This window comes from Staurois parvus, unplaced genomic scaffold, assembly GCF_062004578.1.
Source record: "Staurois parvus isolate SC_StPar_1 unplaced genomic scaffold, SC_StPar_1.0 ptg000746l, whole genome shotgun sequence".
Lineage (NCBI taxonomy): Eukaryota > Metazoa > Chordata > Amphibia > Anura > Ranidae > Staurois > Staurois parvus.
The window spans coordinates 2,062,787-2,085,500 of record NW_028318542.1 but is presented as its reverse complement, the minus strand read 5'-3'; the positions used below and the strand labels follow the sequence as shown (position 1 = coordinate 2,085,500).

The following is a 22,714-nucleotide window of genomic DNA, read 5'->3' as shown; positions in this document are numbered from 1 at the left end:
TATTGGGGGAAGAGAAGGCGCCCAGGATTTTAGGATTGGTGTTATTGGTGGCCAATTCTGGTGTAGGAATGCTGTGTATTATATTATGGTGGCACTCTTCGTTACGCCCACCTGGAGTCAGGGTGTCCAGAGAATATATCCAAAAGGTTTCTCTAGCGCATGGTTTGTGAAAACGCTCACCTTCCGAGAATGATTTTGAGACCTGTAGGCCTTTAGTGGATTCTGCCTACATATAATTGTCCACAGGAGCAGAATAAGGCATAAATAACTAAATCTGAGATGTTATAAAAGTTGTTTAATTGGTATGTTTTACCTTTTGTGGAAAAATCTTTTTTGCCATGTGGTACGAAGTGGCAAGTTTTACATAGGGCCTTTTTGCATTGATACATGCCTATTGCTGGGATTAAGCAAGATTGAAGTGGTTCAGAGCAATTGGATTTTAACTTGCTGTGTGCAATTTTGTTTGGTTGGGTGCCTGCTGATAAGGAACTCTGGGAATGGTTGGAACGATGGGTTTTAGATGTGGATCTTCTTGTAAAATGTCCAGTGTCCAACCAATATTTTTTTTCATTTTATTGTATTGGCTGTGGAATGTAGTAATAATTCTTCTAGAATGGTCGCTGATATCTTTATCTGCTTTGGTGGGTTTATTTTTTAGATGGAGCTTATAGGCATCACCTACCAAGTCCTCGGGGTAGCCTTTGTCATGAAATTTGTTTTATTAGGGCGAGATTTTGTTGGATATAGTCTTCGCCCTTAATACAATTCTGTTGTAATCAACAGACCTGACCCCTAGGAATGTTTTGTGTCCATTTTGGATAATGGCAACTGATTAAATGCAAAAAAAGAGTTACCTGCTGTGGGTTTGGTATAGTATTTTTGCATGATTGATTATGTTGTCCCAACTGACTTCCAGATCTAAAAAAGCTAATGTGTTGGCATTATGGACAACAATGAATGAAAGTCCATATGGATTACTTTTACATGAATCTACAAATTGGTTAACCAAAGTGGTTGGACCATCCCAGATGTAAATTATGTCATCTACTGTATATACCTTCTGAAGAAGATTATATTAGATGCAAATGGATTGTTTTTCCATATGTGGTGGGTTTACCAATAACCCATGGCTTGGCTTGCATATGGAGGGGAAAAACTAGTGCCCATAGCAGTTCTTTTTTTTGCAGGTAGAATTCCCCTTCAAAACTGAAATAGATATGGGTTAAACAAAACTTAGTTGCTTCTAAAATGAAACTAGCTTGTCTGGGGTTTAATCCTGAGTCTAAGGACAGGACGCATTGTATTGCTGGTAAGCCAAAGGAATGAGGGAATTACGTGAGCTCCCACTTGTAAGGTGATAATGTGTCCAACAAATTTGTACCATCTCGGATATAAGAATGGAGGTTCTGTGCAAGGGGTTGCAAGAAATGATCAGTGTAAAAGTGAGATTCCAATAGTGATGCTATTCATGGCCTGCCCAGAGGATGCTGTGCCTACTCCTGGTTAGTTATAAGGCATTACCCTTATTACAAATTAATGAAAAAACCTTTAAAACCTCTTGCAGACCAGCGCCGTACTGGTACGTCGCTGGATTCAAAAGGTGATATCTTGGTCATCGCTGCAGCAATGGTCAAGATATAATTTTCTTCTTCCGGCAATTCTCTTTACTGTATAAGTAATCCAGCAGTTAAGCAGCCACTTAATTACTTTTACAGGCAATGGAATGGGTCCCAACACTCCTCCCACTGCTGTTTCCACCTTACCAGGCTCTGCTGAGCGATTGGGGAGCATAGAAAATATGCCACCCATGGTATCAGCTTCATTGAACACAGTGAGGGGAACAGATCTTGCCCCTCCCATGTGTGATATCAGAAGCCGGAAGCGATGAGGATTTTGTCACTTCCAGTTTCAGTTCCTTTCTTTACAAGCCATTGCTGACTTGTAGCAGCAGGTTAAACCAATCTTGGTTTTATCTGCTGCTTTGGAGGTCAGAGGAGAGATCTGGGATCTCATAGACCTGGGATCTCTCATGACCCATGCTATCACAAGGGATGTTGTTCATCCCTTGTGATAGCAATCAGTGCCGTGGATAAGCGGGAACCACCAGTCCTCCTGTAGGGGGCCCAGGCCAGCAGGGGGGTCTAGGAAGCTGGGTGAATCAGATGTAAGTAGGGAGGGTGATCAGAACAGCTGAGGGGAAATTACTGGAACCGATCCCCTGTAGGGCTCTCTCTGCAGCAGTGTAAAGCTTGCTTCTTCTCCTCTCCCTCCCGCTGGCCTTCAGCTGCTGCAGAGAGAGCCATCATCTTTTATATTTTACCAAAAATGTGAGTATTATATTGGGTTTGTGTGCACTAAAATTAATTAAAGTGTTTCCCAAAAAATTGGTGTTTGGAAAACCGCTGACATAGAAAATTGCAACAGCCACCATTTTATTCTCTAGGGTGTCTGTTCAAAAAGTATATAACGTTTGGGGGTTCTAAGTAATTTTCTAGCAAAAAAAAAATTAAGATTTTTACATGTATGACAGAAATATCAAAAATGGCCTTGGGGTCAAGTGGTTAAAGCCCTAAATATCACCTGTAGAGATTCTGCAAGAGTTGGAAAGGAGCCTGTACATTGATTGTTGATACTAATAGAATGGCAGTACAAGGGTTAAATTGTCCATGTCAGTACAATAAGCAGGTGGAACGTTTGGATTTATGTCAAGCTTTAGCGATGGGTGATAATTCAAAGAGAAGCCAATAGGCTCAGAAAAGGAAGCTGGCAGCAGTGGTTTGAAAATCTGACTGCTCCAAAAAGAGCTCATCCAAACTACTCACAAAGAGAACGGCAAACAGTTTACTGTTTAAAAGCCTTGTATGCATTTATTGAATGCTCTGATCTACAGACTTAATAGCGGAAACTGCAATGTGTTTCACTCCATGCAGAACTTACTCATAAAAGGTACCCTATGAAACGCATTGAGGTTTCTACTACCAAGTAGAAAAGTCTGTATATCAGAGTGTTCGATAATTGTGTAGAATGCTTTTGGATGAACACTAGCATTGTGGTTGTGGTTCATTGGGCCCATTCCTGTTATAAGCACGTAATGATATCGCAGCCAGTAAATTTAGAGGAAAAAACACGCACACACTCAAACTGAGCTGAAAAAAGTAATTTTGTATTATGAGTTCTAGTCAAAGGGTAAGTTCACCTTTTCATGAATAGTGAAAAGGTGAAGTAACTCAAAATATCCTGCTTACCCTTGCGGAGTGTGCTGCACATAGTGGCCATGCTGCTGGATGCTACCGGTGTAGTGGTCCATATATTGCAAAACACAATCCCAGAGCTCATAGGTCAATGCAGTTACGTGGCTGTGCTGATCAATGAAAACCACATACTGAATGGTGTCCCAGAAATAAGAAGTGCTTCTCTTGGTCAGCACAGCCATGTAGTCAAGCTGACCAATGAGCATTTTTCAAGCCTTATGATGGGTTCTCTCTCCAGGACTTTGTATTGCACTGCATGGTCTATAAACAACTACAGTGGCAGTACGGGGCATCACGGCTGCTGGGTGCGGCAGGGGTTGGAGGCGTGGTCAGGATATTTAGAGTTAACTTGCCTTTTTGTTTTTTTATGAAAAGATGGACTTGTTCTTTATATTAGATTCTAGTACACACTAAACATATAGTATACAAAAATAGAGCCCTGTTATAGAAGAGCATGCCATCTTGGAACAGGAGTCTCATCTTGAAGTCATAAACAGTTGGTATGTTCTGGCTATTGCTCCGTTCTTGTTAGGCTCCGGGGATATTTCTAGCTCTGCGGGGGACACGGTTGATTTCAAGTTTAACCTCTGTAATAGGGTGGTTATGAAGAGAAAAATTTCCATCCGCGCCAGACCCTCTCCGATGCAACTTCTCTTACCTGTGGATGGCAATACAAAACCAGATCATTTTCATAAAAAGTCTATAATAAGGAGGTTCATATTTATAGAGCTTGGTTTTTATAATTGTAGGTGTTTTCAGCAGTGGCAGGCCTGCTGAGATTCTGGACCCTTGCTGCCTTGCACAGCCATACCATAGAGAATCATCTAGTTGATGGGACTTTAGATATACCTCCAAGGATTGTGCAAATACGTAATGCAGTTCATTAAAAACAATACATCTTTCGTTATACTGTACATTTATAAAATATGCCAATATAAAATAATATTGTGCGTGGATCAAACGCCAATTCTATCACATATTATATTGTTGATTGTAGAAGACCTTAGATTGTAAAGCCTCTGGAGATCATTAAGGCCGACACATTTCGCAGGATTACCCACATCCTCATGGCCTCGGATCTCCCAAAATAGAATATTACTATGTATATGTATTAGACCTAATCAGTTTATTGCACTAAAGTCATGATCAAATAATCCAAATAAAAAGGGAGAAATTCTGGTAAGTCTCACTGGCCTGTGGGGAGACCATCGACAGGGGAAATTTACATGACCACAAAGGACTCATAGACAAATACAGTCACATATGAGTAGCTTACATCAAAATAAATTTTAAATATGTATTCCCAAACCCCCCACTATATTTCACTTCACAAAAGGGGGAAGAGGAGTATGGATCAATTACAAGTGCATGGCACCTCACATGGCCATGGAAAATGACATCCAGATGTCCAAATGTGCTGCCTTACACAATGTTCATACCTGGCCTTCAGAGAAACAATAGATGTCTTGAGGGTGTGCAGTATAAGTACAAGCTGACACTCCGATGATCACTCAGCGTGTAGAGCAGAGATATATTTAATAATTAGCGATGAGTCATGAATCTCTATTCACAAAGTCGTACACAAAAATCTTTATTTTTAGCCATCTGACTGTAATTTTCTAATCTAACTGAAAAATAAGACTTTTAAAAATACAAGAATTCCTACTCTGATGAAGTTGAATTACAGGTATGGATATTGTTGCTTAGCTGCATTGGTCCAAGGTGGACCAATGCAAGTATTCAAATGCCATACCTGTGGGAGAACCACTGTAGTAGTCACCGCTATTACAATGATCACCACTATTTTCTGGGTCCCACACCAAGCAGACAGCCTGCTGTATAGTAACCACATGGAGTCGGTTGTTTGTCACTGCCACTGTTCACAGAATGCCTTGCACTGCCACTGTTCACAGAATGCCTTGCACTTTTCTAATTGAAGGCAAAGCTTTCTCTGATTGACCGAGGTGGAGCTCATGAATTCACCAGCCCCACCTTGTCCAAACAGAAACAACCATTGGACACTCACTCCCAGCTTTACGTGAGTGAACATGCTAGCAACAAGGCAGGATGGGGGAGTTTATTTGTTCGGCCAGGCTTTCAGTTAGGTCCAAATGGTCTCCAGGTATGACATTGAAATTAATGAAAATTTTTCAAATCTGCACAGTTTTTAATATCTACTAGGTCCCCTTCACTGAATAGACTAAATTCCAGAAAAGGGGATTTTAGATTTTAAATATGCTAAAGTATAAAAAGGTTTAACTTGTTTTTGGAGGTATTCTGTTTACACAGTTTTGTTATGTTCTCTGAATATAACCAGGTTTGTTTTTTAAAGTGTTACTAAACCCACAACAGTAAAATAATTCTGTATATGCAGAAAACCATGCTTGTTATGCTCAGTGTGAAACCTAAGGGGTTAATTCTCTGCATTGTGTAAAAAGGGGGTTTGCTCCCCTTCTTCCAGTGACCCCCATCTTATCTCCTGATAAGACATTATGTGGAGACACTCTGCACATGCTCAGTCTGGTATGTATTGCTAGGTTTTTTTTTTCTTGGGAGAGTGCATGTGATCAGCACAGCGCCAATCAGCACTGTCCACAGAGGCCAGGGGTTTTGCATCCTGCTAGAGTAGAAAGAAAGCTCCTCCTACAAGCTTTAACCAGTGCTCTGCTGAACACTGATAGAAGTCACAAGACTGCTCTACCTGCTGATGAGAAAAGGTATTTAGCAGTTTATATTTCCTAAAATAATTTCATTTCCATGTTGTGTGTACTGTAGGAGACCAGATAGAGTGAATGCAGGGCCCTGGGTTTACTAACACTTTAACCTCTTGGTGCCAGCTGAATGCAAATGTGCGGCCTCCCGGCGTCTGGGCCTAGATGCCGAACGGCCACACATTTGCGTTCTATTAAAAAAAAACATGTGCTGAGAGTGCATGTCCTGCACACTCCCAGCACACATGTCCGGTACTCACGGAAAGGTCCCGATCAGGGGCAGACTGACCATTTGAAAGCCCGGGCACTGCCCGAGGGCCCGGGGTCAGTAGGGGCCCCATGAGATGCCCCTAGTACCATTTTCATAGGCTTTTTTGAGTTTGGGCAAGGACACAGGGGCCCCATGATCCCCTATTGCCCAGGGGCCCCATGAGTTGTCAGTCCGCCCCTGGTTCCGATCTCCTCTTTCGATCAGGATCTTTCCCAATCATGTGACCACCATTATGGCGTGTCACGGTAGTCTCATGAGCCTAAACCTCGCCCCGCCTCCCGGCTTCTGAAACCCTTAGAGGGCCAAGGGGTTAAGTTGTTTTCACATAATAAAAAGTGAACTAAGTCTCAGTTCACATTATGAATCACATGTGAATTGCACAGGAACCGCACCACATTTCTGTTCAATTCACATGCAATTCACTGCAGTCCAGTTTGAGCCCATTTCTTTTGAATGGGCTCAAATTGCTCTGCATCGCACCAAAAAGTCATATATGCACTAATTTTGGAACTGCACCACAAACAGATTGCATGGTACTTTATGTGATCTAGTGCAGGCAAACACACTGCACTTGTGACCTGCGTTTGGGGTGGTATAAGCTTGCACTGACACCCATTGCAGATTGCAAGGGCAGTGAGATTTGAATGCGGTGTGGGAAATGCACACAGATCTCATGGTTTCCTGCACCACATTTGTGTGAACCTAGGCTTAAAGACAGACAGGGTACCCAGAACAGGAATTTCTATGCTGTACTGTCTGTTAGAACTGTGTGTCTGACATCCAAGAATTCAAGACAGAAGTAAATGAAGAAGCAGTAAGGGAAGGTTATTGATGGGGAACTTCACAGTAGAGCTCCAAAACAAAGGGCAACTGTGAACATTAGAGGTCTACTATTTATCTAGAATTAATGTAATTGGAGATGAGAGGTTTAATTTCAACACCTCCAACTAATCATCTCCACATGCTACATTTGCATGATCTGTATTGATGACAGACGTTACCCAATGAGAAAGGCAGGAAAGCATCATTCTTCTTCAAGCCACCATTATCATTCAAAAAGTGTGCAGGGTCAAACTTCTGAGGGTTCCTAAAGTATTTGGGGTCCTTCAAGACGGATGTCAGCATAGGGAAGACAAGTGTGCCCTAGAAACATAATGGAATAATACATAATATGTAAAAATTGCAGTCACCTGCAACAGTTGCATTGATTAAAGAGAGATAGCCAGGAAGCAAACAGCTTCCACCTATATTTCTCATACAACCCAGTATGAAGACTGCATTTTGTAAGACAAACATAGAAAAGATATACACAAGCTTTAAAAAGTTTCATAAAAACAAAAAATTTAAGTATGTCTATTATACAATTAAAACCGACCTCAAAACTTTGCATTTTTAATACACATACATAGAAACATCCCAGTGACAAATATCTAAAGCGGTGTAGTACTACAGTATATTCAGTGTAAACATGATACAATAGACAGCCCTATATGTACAATCTGACAATCTAGAGCAGGGGTCTCCAAACTTTCTAATCAATGGGCCAGTTTACTGTCCTTTAAACTTTAGGAGGGCCGGACTGTGGCCAGTGGGAGTAGAAAATGTCCTGGTGTCAGTGGGAGCAAACAATGGCCTATTTTTGGTATTAGAGAAATAGTGTCCCATCGTTGTTGTCAATGGGAGGAATAGTGCCCCATCGTTGGTGTCAGTGGGAGGAATAGTGCCTCATTGATGGTGTCAGAGGGAGGAATAGTGCCCCAGTAGCTGGTTTAAGTGGGCAGAATAGTGCCCCAATTGCTGGTTTAAGTGGGCGGAATAGTGCCCCAATTGCTGGTTTCAGTGGGTGGAATAGTGCCCCAATTGCTGGTTTCAGTGGGAGGAAGAGTGCCCCAGCCCCTAGTTTCAGTGGGAGGAAGAGTGCCCCAGCCCCTAGTTTCAGTGGGAGGAAGAGTGCCCCAGCCCCTAGTTTCAGTGGGAGGAAGAGTGCCCCAGCCCCTAGTTTCAGTGGGAGGAAGAGTGCCCCAGCCCCTAGTTTCAGTGGGAGGAAGAGTGCCCCAGCCCCTAGTTTCAGTGGGAGGAAGAGTGCCCCAGCCCCTAGTTTCAGTGGGAGGAAGAGTGCCCCAGCCCCTAGTTTCAGTGGGAGGAAGAGTGCCCCAGCCCCTAGTTTCAGTGGGAGGAAGAGTGCCCCAGCCCCTAGTTTCAGTGGGAGGAAGAGTGCCCCAGCCCCTAGTTTCAGTGGGAGGAAGAGTGCCCCAGCCCCTAGTTTCAGTGGGAGGAAGAGTGCCCCAGCCCCTAGTTTCAGTGGGAGGAAGAGTGCCCCAGCCCCTAGTTTCAGTGGGAGGAAGAGTGCCCCAGCCCCTAGTTTCAGTGGGAGGAAGAGTGCCCCAGCCCCTAGTTTCAGTGGGAGGAAGAGTGCCCCAGCCCCTAGTTTCAGTGGGAGGAAGAGTGCCCCAGCCCCTAGTTTCAGTGGGAGGAAGAGTGCCCCAGCCCCTAGTTTCAGTGGGAGGAAGAGTGCCCCAGCCCCTAGTTTCAGTGGGAGGAAGAGTGCCCCAGCCCCTAGTTTCAGTGGGAGGAAGAGTGCCCCAGCCCCTAGTTTCAGTGGGAGGAAGAGTGCCCCAGCCCCTAGTTTCAGTGGGAGGAAGAGTGCCCCATCGTTGGTCTCAGTAGGAGGAATAGTGCCCCATCGTTGGTCTCAGTAGGAGGAATAGTGCCCCATTATTGAAGTCAGTTGGAGGAATAGTGCCTCATCTTTGATGTCAGTGGGAGGAATTCCTATTCCATTGTTAATGTCAGTGGGAGAACAGTGCCCCAAAGGTTGGATAAAGGCAAGCAAATGGCCAAATCTGGCCCCCAGGCTGCAGTTTGGTGACCACTGATCTATTGGGTTAAAAGGTGAATAAAAAATAAGTAAGAAGAGTACAGAAGGTGACAGTGTGTGGAAGAAGTAGTAACGCAGCATTAGTGAATATTTATCGTAAAGAAGGTACAGAGCAGTGTGTGAAAATGAGCTAATGTATAAATAAATGCTGTCTATATATGTGTTAGGGGCTGTGTCTACAAGCTTTGGGCTTGTGCTGAAATGTGTTTTAGATATTAGATAGAGTTTGCAAAATGAATTGACATGTGTATTTGATCTGCAGGCTTAAGTTCACACTGCAGCACATGCACAAAAGCAATCAGTGTATTGCTTTTCAGAGGCAATCCTGTCACCGCCTTTTTTTGGCAATTTTCAAAAGGAACCAACATATCACAACCAGAAGGCAAACCAGAAGTGGCACAGTCCCATTGATTTGCACTGCTACCTGTCAACTCGACAAGCCACGTTACATTTTCATGTCTACAGTATCCACTGGCTGCAGGTCATGGTTTAGGTAGGCAATTGGAGTGTGGTAAAACCGCAGCTCAACCATCAGGTCAACCACCCCCCTTGCCAAAGCCTGCTGACAAACGCAATTATCCTGATATGCACAGTACAAAAAAGCTCTGAAATTTCTGACCTTAGGAATGTTATATCCTCGAAACGTGACATCCTGGCTGACACTATGAGGCAGTGCTAGAGGTGTTATGTCAGCCACCCGCTGAATTTCATGGATGACCGCATCTGTGTATGGCATTTTTACACGATCCTCTACTGAGGGACTCCGGCTCTGGCCAATTACATGGTCGATCTCCTCGTGGACTTTCCCTTTAGAGTTTCCAAAGAAAGATTTGTTAATAAAAACACCACAGTGGGTACACTTTGATTTCTATATACAAAATAGTGCAATGCTAATAATAGCAGATAATCTACTACAGTATAACTTTTCAAGCATAATAAAATAGAATGCAAACAGATAAATTGGAAAGTCCCTCCAACAAACAAAAAGTGTAATTCAACTGGAGGAGTGCAGCAAAGTCCACCTAGAAGATCTTGATAGGCTGGTCAATGGATGCTGGTGCTCAAAGGATGATGAAAATGGGAATAACCAGAAGGAACTAGCTTCTCTCCCAGATCCCGCTTTCATAGATTTACAGATAGATCCAACCAGGTGGGCAAGATTAATCTCAGAAGATGTCAACCTGGACTCCCCGCCTCCAGTTACTGTGCCACCTCCAATATGGCACCAATTATTCTTCAAAATGTTATGGTGGATCATCTGCTATTATTAGCACTGCACTGTTTTTTTATATGTTTATGTGATATGGTATCCCACAATACTGTGCTAGCAGCTTGATTAGACTTTATATGAAGTTTTAGCCCCAGCGTGAAGATTTTGGTGTTAAATTTTACACCTTGATTTTGATGAAGAATTTTAACAAGGTAGCACTGCAGTCATTAGCAGTCTGTCCTGTTTTGTGGATGGTAGATCTTTCCATCAACCGCCTAACCTAGATGCCTAGACTTCAGTCCACAGGAAAAAAACCTTAATTGGTGCTTCCAATACTCACATTACTACATGATGACAAAGCATGGGTTAAGTATTTTTTTTTAATGGACGTTCACTACCAAATATGAGTGTCTAAATATTTACAAATTGTTTTATAATGTGTTGTATTTGGAGAAAAAACATGCTTTTTTGGAAATTTATATATATTGTCTTATCAGTTTTGCTGCCAGAGCAATTGTTCAGTTTTTCATATACATGCTAAAAGTTTTACTTTTGGTCTGAAAATTCTTTAAAAATATGAAGGTCTCATTTATTTGCTGAAAGTGCAGGATCTGCATAATAAAAAGATGGTAGGTTAAATGTTTATGTTGCCCAATATGTTGGGAACAGATTATCAAATTTATATTTTCAGCACAAAATAAATACACTCGTATATGGTCAATACAATTAATTAAATAGAATTCCCCACTGAATTTTTGTAAAAGTTAAAAAGACAAGAAAATGTCAAGTAGATAGATACCAAATATGTAAATCCTTAAAATTAAGTGCATCTGCTAAACAGGGACAAACTATATCCCAAATTGTAGATAGGTGTACTTCAAAAACATTTTACAGCTTACAAATTTAAAGTATAGCTAAAGGCAAACTTTTTTTTTTAGTTTTGGATAGAGTGGAAAAGGATTAGAATCCATGTCAGGTTGTTATTGCTGTCTGTGCCCCCATTAGGAAGATTCACCCTCTTTGTCCTGTTTACCATTATAATTGAAATGAAAGTAAAAGGAAATCCCAAAATTTTGGGTTGTCACCAGAAAAGTAATAGAGGGGAAATTCCCCAATGGGGACACTAGGTCAGGTGACCTCCTGTTTGGCTATTGGACAGGAAGTGAATGGAAATCTCAGAAATGGGACACATATGTCAAAGACAATTCTAAATTGGGTTTTAGCCTTCCCTTGCTCTATCTATAATGAAAAAAAAAAGTTTGCCAATAGTTCTACTTTAATGTTAGCTGTGATTGATGGTCCTGGAATTGTTCATTCCAGCATGCTTGCTAATACCCAATATGTGTTGTGAAATCTTCATTTACACACACGTGTGTGTCCTTAAAGTGTGCAAGTTTACAGATGTGCATGTGGACAAAAGATCCCTTAATTTTTAACATTTATTTTATTCAATTTTATTATTTTTCAAATTCACTTATAATTTTTTTTTACCCTTTACCTAATTTCATAAAGGGGGCTAAAAAACTCCGTTGTAATAGTATTGTGCAGTGACAGGTTGTCTTAAAGGAGACATTACTGGACCCCTATTGTCTCCCATGTCTTGTGCCCATGCAAATCTGGAACAAAGAGTCCATGGTCCACTTCGAACTCAGCTACTACCAGTATCTTAAAGCAGAGAACCCAAAAGTGCTCAGAGCACAGAGATTTCAGTTTTAGGTGCAATGGCTACTGTACCCCAATCCTCTCCCACTCACCATCCTTATGCGATTTATAGTAGCCCTGGGCTCCAAAACAGAAGAGCCTGAAACCACTGGAGATGATGGGGTGTCCTCACCACGAAGGGCTGTACTGTCAACCAGATCACCTCTACATTGACAAAACAGAGTAATTTTGATACAAGCTTGTGGTTGCTGTTGTAACCACAAGCTTGTTATCCCCCTTTGACTGCCATGAGGTATAGGACACATCCATAGCAGTCAAACTAAGTAAAGCACTAAAAACAAAATAGCATTGTGCTTTTATAGATCATAGTACTTATTGTGGTGTCAGATCCACCCTTCTAGTAGCTCATATGTTATACGTATGAAAGCCGTTTTCATTTAAGAACATACATTCTTCCAGCTTTATTGCATGGAGTGGGTCAGCAGCAAGACCAGAATCTGTAGTTTCTTCTCTGTGTCAGTTCACCCGTATGAGGACTATATATCCATTTAAAGCTGATCTCCAGGATCTAACTATCTTTGGAATTATTTGATCCTCTCTCTAAGTTCTCTTGAACTACCGGCACAGTTTAAAGGATAGTGCCTTACTTTTTTTGTAATCCAAGAGTTTTAGCCCTAGTGACGTCTTATGTCCCTAGCAAAAAAGTGCTTGCTTCTGGAGCCGGGAGGATGATATTCCCTCATGCTGTACATCACATCTCAGCAAGCAAAGAGGACTACATTTATCATGATACAAAGGGAAATGCAGGAGATGTGTCAGCGTGTGCAGTGAACCAGAGGAGGAGCAAAGGGTGGCGTTGGCACCAGGGGCGGACTGACAACTCATGGGGCCCCCGGGCAATAGGGGATCATGGGGCCCCTGTGTCCTTGCCCAAACTCAAAAAAGCCTATGAAAAAGGTACCAGGGGCATCTCATGGGGCCCCCTACTGACCCCGGGCCCTCGAGCAGTGCCAGAGTTTCCAAATGGTCAGTCCACCCCTGGTTGGCACTGAGAGCTGCATCTGCTATCCTGCAAGGCAGCATGTGCAGAGCTCTGGAAGGGGAGCAGAAGGCGGAGGTGGAGCTGAGGGCTGTATCTCCTATCCACAATGGGCAGCACATATTGGGACTCTCTAGTCTGCCCACTACAGCTAACAGGGACATAATTACACCTTTGCTCACTGTAACAAACTACAGCGGGGTGGAGACAAGACCGGTGGCCACAGGGATACAGAGCATAATAGCCACCGGTCTTGCAAACCGGAAATGAGACGGATTCAAGCTAGGATTCAAATATTGCACCCTGGATTTTTCAAATGATTACACAGTGGAGGAAGAAACAAGCAGCACATTGCACTAAGGTATAACAGCACCAATACTGCCATCTAGTAAATGTTCTTCCCGGAGTTCTGCTTTAAGTACTCTATTAGGCAAGTATTTTGATGATTTAAGGACTGGCCAAAATGGGGATCACTTTGATGCAGTGTGCCAGCTGGGAAATGTATTCCAATATACACAAGCCAAAAATTGATGCCAAGATTTCTTGGTACGTATAAGAGTGGGTTAACTGAGAATCTTGAGAAACAAATACTGTAATCTTGCAGCCATATTTATGATATAATAAAATGCTGTTACTCTTGTGAGGTCAACAATTTTTACAACATCCAAATCAATGCATTATTACCATTTTAGGTATTATTATTGTACAGGATTTATATAGCACCAACAGTTTGTGCAGCATATTGGGATGCTACATAATACTTACGTTCCACTTCAGGGTATTTAAGCAGAATAAGTAAACTGTACTTTAGAGTTGTGCTCGTAGTTTCTGTCCCAGCAAAGAAGAGATCAATAACTGTTCCAAATAAATTATCAAAGTGGAATTGAGAATTCGGGTTGTCCTTCTCCTGTGTTATTAAATTTAAAATATCATAAATTACAGGTAAAGCTTTGTTTTCAGTATTATATCCTCCTAAATTTAGCATGGACATGGAGCAAGCTGTTGTGCGCTTAACATGATAAGGGACAAATGCACCTTTAGATAATGGCAGCCATGTCAACTCACTTGATAACATAGGCCGTCATAGGAATTTGCACCCCCCCACACATCCAGGCTCCTTGTATCCGGGGATCTCCACATTTCTAAGATTTGCCCCAACAAATTGATCCTGACTGCAGGACACACCATTAAGTCATAAGACCTAGAGGAAAGTCGTGGCTGAGGGACTCCCTTAAAGTGATTCTAAAGGCTCAAGGTTTTTCACCTTCATACAAAAAACCATCTGTGTACAGCAGTGCTCCCAGCCCCTTCAATACCCACCTGAACCTCATTGCATTTCAGTGATGTTAATGACAGCCTTGGCTGTTCTGGGTCCCCTCATTGGCTAAGACAGCAAGCGGCTCCCGTTGCTGTCAATCACAGCCAGTCAGCCAATGAAGAGATGGGGGGGCAAGCCACAGCTCCGTGTATGAATGGACACATCGAGCAGCGGGTGCCCCCATAGTAAGCCGCTTGCTGTGGGTGCACCCGGCAGGAGGGAGGGGATAGGAGAGCATGAGGCAGAACCCGAGAAGAGGAGGATCCAGGCTGCTCTGTGCAAAACCACTGCACACAGTAGGTAAGTATAGCATGTTTGTTATTCCTCCACCAAACAAAAGAGCCTTTACAATCACTTTATTTCTGCAGTGTGGTTTCTGTGGAAACGTTTATAATGCCATCAGCCTTTTATTGAGGTTCCGATCCCCTTTATTGCACTGATGGAGATATAGATGCCCAACACTTAATATAAAATTAATAAATACTGACTATATTAAACAAATAAATAACACTAATCATGAAATCAATAAAATACAGTATATACAGCACTGAGCTAATGACAGTTTCACCATAATGCATGGGCCAATGGGATAAACTCTAATCCTGCAACAAATGTAACTCTTCTAAAGTCTGCAAAGGAGACCTGGTAAGATTTCTAATTGTAATCCAATAACAATATTGTCTTAGTTTTATAAAACTGAGCAGGTGCTTATGTGGAAATTAGCTGCTCACCTTAGCAAGACACCTTGTGGATTCATTCGATGCATATTTTAGTTAGCGTTCTTCCTCTCTCATTAAAATGTTTTTCTATATATTGGGTAGGATGTAGCATTAAAAATGCATAGGAAGACTGTTTATACCCGCTTCTTCAGGGACTGACTTGGATTTGCTAAAGAGCAAAAATTGCCAAAGTTGCTTCAGCATCCAACATACCACGGGGAGCACTGGGCACCTGGTCTACAACTCTGCACTGTGGTTTTTCCTGGTGGCTACTACCTTGTTGCTGTGTCCTGTAGTGATGTATGGGGTGTCAGATAGAACCACAGAGTATGTAGATATTCTGCTGGAGGCTGTATTTTTTCATCAAAACTATAATCTGTCGCTTCTGGAGAAGTAAGTACTTTTCCAGGGGCCCCTTTTTTAGGAAATCATTTTGCTGGCAACAGTGTCACTATAATGCATCCTTTTTTTGGTTTAGCGAACTAAAGATAATGAAGGATGAAGAGTAGTGAATATTGAAGGACACAGCATAATAAGTCAAGAGGAAAAGTAAACAGCGTATATACATCACCTCCTCCATCTTGATCAAGAAGCAGTCGATGAAGTCTCGAGGACAGTTGACATCAAGTGTCTGTCTGTGACTCTCCAAAGACTCTGCAATGAACTTTCTCAACTCCTTGAGATTTTTAAATATTGCCTGATGGGGTCCAGGAAGGACTTTCAATGTTTTTGGAAAGAGATTGAGGAGCTGAAAATAAAAATGACAGGTTGTGTATTTCACTTTTTCTAAGAAAATGTTTAGCTCTGCTTCACACCTGATTGTTTTGTGTCTTGAAACTCAAAGTGCTCAACAACCAAAATCCCATGTGTTTAAATCATGTCTGTTCACATATGAGTGGTCAGACACCTGTAGCTCAACACTACATGAGCAACGTTATAAGCAAAATGGGATGGGTTTTTTTTTTCTCTCTGTGGAAGCACCGGAAAATGCCTGAAAAGGTATAAAAAAAAAAAAAAGTGTTTTTCAAACCTAAACAACCATCCCCTCCATCTAGTAACAGGTTTTCCATTGGCTAAAACAGGAATTTCTTAAGCATGAAAATGCCTGATAAAAAGCACAGAAAAAAAATGCCCCACTATCGCCTATAAATGCACAGGTGTGAATGCAACCTTAGAAAAAGAATGCATGGACACTTCAAAACAATCTCCAAACTCATATTTCACCTGCAATTAACTTCATTTAGCTACTTGTTAGCAAGTAGGATTAAGAAAATGACAACAATGATTAAAAAAGTCTGCCTAGACTATCCCAAATATTGGTAAAGAACTGTATGCTACTGACAAGGACATGATATCATTACATGCACAAGTCCAGTGACAGAAAGTTCTGAGAGTCCTAACACGTATAATATCAATATTTGCTCATAGGGTGTATTTCCTTTTGGGACCTCCCACTTTTGTAGAGAGAAGAATTACCGGAGTCACGGATTACGGATGAGCTGATGGTTCAGTTTGAACCTAGGTTTGGACTGAACTTCGGTTGTTTGGACGAATATCCAAGCTTTTGCCCGTTCGGTCCCTGTTTCAATGGGAGCCAAAAATCATATATAGATGCAGCATTTCTACCACTTTTGTATATGGCCAAGCCCACATAACCAAAAAGGCAGGAACAGTGATGGCATCACTGCTTAAATATGGCCAGTGACCGTTACTGGACAATAACTGAATATGGCCAGCGGCCATTACTGGCAAATAACTAAATAGGGCCAGCTGCCATTACTGGACAATGACTAAATATGGCCACGGCCATATTTGGTCAATGATTATTTCACCACTATCCTCTCTTAACCCTTTAAACCTTTTATATAGCTGACGACAGCTTGGGGAGCTGCCATTTGGCTATCAATAACACCGGAATTGGTCATGTGCTCCGGGTTGTCAGGTTTTTTTTTCCAGCAAGTTGGTCCTCAGTGGGCATCATGATTGACAAGGGATTTGGAACAAGGGGGATTTGTATTTGTTTAATAAAAGACTTGTCAAATGCTTGGGTGTCTTTATTTCTAGTCTACATCTTTTTTTTTTTTATGCACCCCATACTCATTCACATGGGGGAAGACTGGTATCTTTGAACCCTCCAATTATTAAAGGGTCTTCCAGATTTTGATAATTCCCCACCTGCAGACCCCTTCAATCACCAGGCAGGGAATAGGCCCTTGTCCTCATCAACATGGGAACACGATGCTTTGCCAGGGGGGGTCCACCCTGGTAAGGTAACCCATCCATGTTGAGGAGATGTGGGCTGGTATGGTTCAGGAGGAGAAGAGGGGTCCATGCTTGCGCACACACTCCCCCCTCTTTCCTGTGGCCAGCCAGGCTGAATACTCATATTAGGAGTCTAGGTGTCCGGTATGGATTATTATGGGGGAGACCTTACATGTTTTATTTTTGTATTTTTGTTTGTGAGAGGCACCCTCAGGGTCTCGTATGCATTTAGGGGGATTGCCAAAACAATTTTTTTCATTCTTGCTGTAGGATGTGCCCTAGCAAAAGTGACATTTACAAAAGAAAAAAAAATTACACAGTTTAAATTGCCATAAAATAAAACTTCATTGAAAAGAAAAAAAAAAGAAGAAGAAGAAACCTGCACAACAGATTGATTTTGTATTTTGAGGGACCTTTGGGATTGGTGTGTCACTAGGGAGGTGTAATTTCCATTTGTAAATGCCAGGGCTTTAAAAAGATCATTGCTCCTGACTGCATAGATTTTATTTGTTTTTTGCTATAGTAAATCTTCACCAGGGCAGTGCCCAACCACTTCTCGTGCTGTTTTTGATATCCCCTTGCCTATTAGTCCAGAAATTGGACTTGTTAATTTGGCAGATTTGGCTCCAATTTATTTTAATGGGATTTGGGTTTGGCATCTGAACTTCTTAGACGTTTGCCAAACCCTGCTGGAACCAAACCCAGAGCAGGTCAGGTCATCACTAGACACAATTTGATTGCTCTATTAATGTTTTTTTTTCAGCATCTCATTTTTTTCAATGAGATGATTACATGACCTGGTTCAGGTCTGGTTCACAACATGGTTTGCACAGAAAAGTTCTGTGTATTCATGTGTGATTCACATGCGATCTGGGTGCAGTTAGATTTCAGCTAACTTATTTGCATTGGCTGAAATTGCACCAGATCACACCAGAAGTAGTGGCTACACTATTTTACAAAACGTACAGCAACCAGATTGCATGGTATTTCTGTACCATGTGATCTGGTGCAAGCAAACAAACTGTATTTGCAGCCTGCATTTGGGGTGTCATTAAGTTAACACTGGCACCCGCTGCAGATCATTATGTGCAATGCAGTTTGAATGTGATGCGGGAAACATGTGCAGAATGTTGAGTTCCCGTTCCATGTTCTGGCATGAACTGGCCCTAAAATCAGATATATAATTCAAATAAGGCAAGGCATAATCAATCAGTTTGACAGTAAGATCGAATTTCCAGAGCCCTTATTATAAAGAAAAGGTGGATGGAGCTAGTTTGACATCACATGGTTCAATCTGGCGGTTTTTGCCACCTAACAGAATGATATTTGTCATTTATAGAAGAGATTTAGTTTGGAGAACACATAATCGCCTGACTCCAGGAAACATACAATGACCTTACGGTAACAACTTACAATGCCCCATACAGAGGACAAGAGCAAAAATACTTCTTCCAGCAATTTAAGTATGGTCCGAAACTTCTTGTCTTCATAGTCAAATCGGTCTCCAAAAACAACTGAACATATGACATTGGACACTGCCAGATGAAGGAGAGTGGTGGGATCAAAAGGTACTTCTGCAAAGAGATCACAGGCTTTCTTTAATCAACAGCACATAAAGAAAATTATAAATGACACACCTGGTCTTCACCAAAAGCAGTGTAATGTAAGAAGAGTTGAAATTGAAGTGCCACACCACTGTTACAGTAAGAGGCCCAGATACAACTTTATTTCATTAAAGGTCAGGGGTAAAATTTGAGAAGTAGCCAATGCGTTTCGGGGTCTAAGTGCCCCCTTCATCAGGGCTAGAAAGAATATAAGTGGATTTTCATATCAATCTGACATCAATACAATGTCCCCTCCATGGGGTCATAATTAAACCAAACATGATGTTGTAATGAGAGCATCAAAATAGTTACATAAAAATGAGGACATGAGTGCTAAACAAAAAATGAGGACATGAGTGCTGAAAAACAAACCAAAAATATAAATAAATAATAAAAATAAAATATAAAAATAATATATATATATATATATATATATATCAATCACTGTTATTAACATGATACATTATGGGTGATATGTTAAGCTAATATAAAAATAGAAAAAAAATTGGGTACAATCTCTCAAAATTGGTATGTGTATAAACAAAACCACACATTACACAATCTGCTTGTGCAATTGTAAAATGAAAAAAATATATAATTAATAGGTAGATAATTAAATTGTATTGATGTCAAATTGATATGAAAATCTTATGTTCTTTCTAGCCCTGATTAAGGGGACATTTATACCCACAAAACACATTGGCTATTTCTCAAATTATACCCATGACCTTTAATGGAATAAAGTTGTATCTGGGCCTGTTAGCAGTGGTGTGGCGCTTCAATTTCAACTCTTCTTACATTACACTACAAGCTAGGGAGACTGTGGAGATCCTCTGGGGTGTAGAAGCTGTCTGCCCATATCATTTACTCATTTACACCAACATTAATACCTAAAAGGGATTACTAAACCCAGGACCCTGCATTCATTATATCTGGTCTCCCACAGTACACAGAACATGAAAATGCAATTATTGTAGTAAATATAAACTGCTAAATACCTTTTCGCATCAGCAGTATATACAGTCTCGTGAATTCTATCAGTGTTGGCTAAGCACTGGTTAAAGCTTGTAGGAGGAGTCTTAATTCTGCTCTGGCTGTCCTATGAGGCTGCATAACCCCTGACTTTGTGTTGACAGTGCTAATTGGCCCTGTGCAGATCACATGCACCCCCCCCCCCCCTCAGAAAAAAAAAGTCTCTAGTCATAAACTTAGATCGGAATCCAGTGTAGTGCCCCCTTACATCGGAATCCAGTGTAGTGCTCCGTTACATTGGAATCCAACACAGTGCCCCCCTACATCAGAGTTCAATTGTCCCCAAGTGCTAAGTGGAATGAAATCAAATGGGCAAGTATGAGGCTCCTGGAAGAATGGGGTGGTGTGGGACAGAAAAGAGGGAGAACTGCTCACTCACCCCTAACTGGGATCTATAGGCTCAGATGGAAGTATCAAATCATGTAGCTAAGATGAATCTGCTGGCTGTTGGCTTCAAATCTCCCTCCCACCCATCCCTTTTGTCAGTCACATCACTGGCTGCACCTAGAGGGTTGCAGTGTGGGAATGTCAGAGACAGGATGGGGTGGGAGGTGGATCAGATCAGATTAGATCAAATCCTTCTCTCTCCTCTCCCATCTGTGCAGGGATGGGGGGGGGGTGCTAGCTTGGCTTTGTGAAAAATCTCTCAGACTTCACAGCTGCATCCATCCTGCCTCATGTTTAAGGACAGCTTCTCCTAATGGCAACCCTCCCTGGGCACAACAACCATGGTGGTGGTGGTGGTGTGGGGGGGTAGTTTCCTGGGGAATGGGGTGCAACTGAAATCTGGATGGACGCAGGCCACTCCAGCACCCCCCCTAGATCCAGCCATGCTGTGATCAGTGGATTGTTGGTGTAGTGCCATGCTCTTGCAGACAGGCCCCACAGATTTCAGCCTGTACCTTTGTACGGTCTGTCAGTCTGAAAGCTGCTGAGAGCAGGCGCTCAGCTCATTGAGAACTACAAGCTGCAGTGGCAGATGGGGCATTTAGTTTTCTCATTCGCAGATTCCTATGAATTAATGACACTGATGTCACATTTTAAAAACTGTGAGGCTCCACCCACACAACAGGTACAGGGAGAGGAACCCTCCGCCCACAGTCACTGCTGTCAGGCTGCAAAACAACCAATTGTTGGTTGGTTGGTAAGGCTGACTGGTAAGTGTTTGCGATGTGCATTGCCCTTCCATGTGCACCTTACTGCTAAAGCTGGCTATAAGTTGGGACCAGGGGCGGACTGACCATTTGGAAACTTGGGCACTGCCCGAGGGCCCGGGGTCAGTAGGGGGCCCCATGAGATGCCCCTGGTACCTTTTTTATAGGCTTTTTTGAGTTTGGGCAAGGACACAGGGGCCCCATGATCCCCTATTGCCCGGGGGCCCCATGAGTTGTCAGTCCGCCCCTGGTTGGGACGACTGACATTTTTTGTGTAATTGGCTCATTTGGATGCAGGGACACACTGGATGCCTTTGCTGTCATTTTGGTATAGCTGGGCATCACGTGCGTTCCTGTACCTTTAAGGAGTTAGGCCCACAGTATACAGAGGAGCCTTGATCCAGGACTGTGGCTAATGCAGGCCATAGATGGGTCGAAAATCGGCCGATTTTTCGGCCGAAAATAAAATCGGCCGATTTTTGGATCATTAGTGGGCTATTTGTTCGGCCGTTTTTCGGTATTTTGGCAGATTTTTTTTATCGGTAAAGTTGGAAAAAAAAAATCGGCTGATTTTGCCGATCTCCCGATTTTCGCGGCGAGGAAGAAGAGGAAGAAGAGGAAGAAGAGGAAGAAGAGGAATTCTTTGACAGTTACTTGACATTTACAGCGGTTGCAACATTATATCTATTTGTTTCCGAATAAAAACATTTGAATCCTAAATGGAAATAGATACAATGTTGCAACCGCTGTAAATGTCAAGGAACTGTCAAAGAAATAGCGGAGCTCTCTGCAGGGACACTTTTTGCCGGCTGTAGACGGGATGAAAATCGGCCGATTTTTTTTACCATTGATGGTTGCTTGAACGACCGATTTTTCATTTTTTAAAAGAAAAATCGTCCGTTTTTCTCCCCGTCTATGGCCTGCATTACACATGTATTTGCAAATGTGTGCAAAGAAAACCTTCTGTTTTTAACGCAAACTGTTAGGACCAAATTGGTTGGTTCACAGGCTGGCTGGTAAGTGTTGCTGGGAAATCCATTGTTTGTTTGCGGTCAACAAAGACTGAAAATGACTGTATGATATTTAAGCAACTGTGTATCTACATTATATTCTTAAATACTAATGGTGTCTGAAAACACATGAACACTACTACATTCATAATAAAACTGTTCACCAACCTCCATTCTTTCTGAATTCTTCTGCCAGATAGTTGGCTTCCTTTTGTATACGCTCCTCTATGCTTCTCTTCCCCATCCCAAAATTCCTGAGAGTAGACAGCGAGAATCGACGCATCAACTTCCATCGCTCCCCATTGCTGAGAATCATTCCTGTTACCAAAGTATATTGAATATTTTACCACAATTTTATGAAAAATGTCAGGTTACATTATTACAGAAATACTAGAGCAAACTAACCGATTACTGCAAAAATTCTATGGTATATGCCAGAGCTCCCCAACCCCCAAGCCATGGCCCACATGGAAGAAAAATATATTTGAAAAATATTCTAATATATATATATATATACACATACACACACACACACTGTATGTTGAAATGCGTTATTACAAAATATATGAAAATTTTTTTAAAATATATATTTG

At 41.9% G+C, this 22,714-nt stretch overlaps 1 protein-coding gene across 2 annotated transcripts in view; it reads right to left on the bottom strand.

The window, feature by feature from the left end:
* Nucleotides 1-3,142: 3,142 nt before the first annotated feature.
* LOC149445105 (cytochrome P450 2G1-like) overlaps nucleotides 3,143-22,714 on the bottom strand; it is a 32,199-nt gene continuing 12,627 nt past the window's right edge. For both annotated transcript variants that reach the window (XM_089654152.1, XM_089654153.1), the window contains exons 4-10: nucleotides 22,290-22,439; nucleotides 18,735-18,895; nucleotides 15,631-15,807; nucleotides 13,788-13,929; nucleotides 9,731-9,918; nucleotides 7,235-7,376; nucleotides 3,143-3,909 (exon numbers count right to left, since the gene is read on the bottom strand). In XM_089654152.1, coding sequence (XP_089510278.1) covers nucleotides 3,728-3,909; nucleotides 7,235-7,376; nucleotides 9,731-9,918; nucleotides 13,788-13,929; nucleotides 15,631-15,807; nucleotides 18,735-18,895; nucleotides 22,290-22,439 — 1,142 coding nt within the window. In that variant the 3' untranslated portion in view covers nucleotides 3,143-3,727. The remainder of the gene's footprint in view (nucleotides 3,910-7,234; nucleotides 7,377-9,730; nucleotides 9,919-13,787; nucleotides 13,930-15,630; nucleotides 15,808-18,734; nucleotides 18,896-22,289; nucleotides 22,440-22,714) is intronic.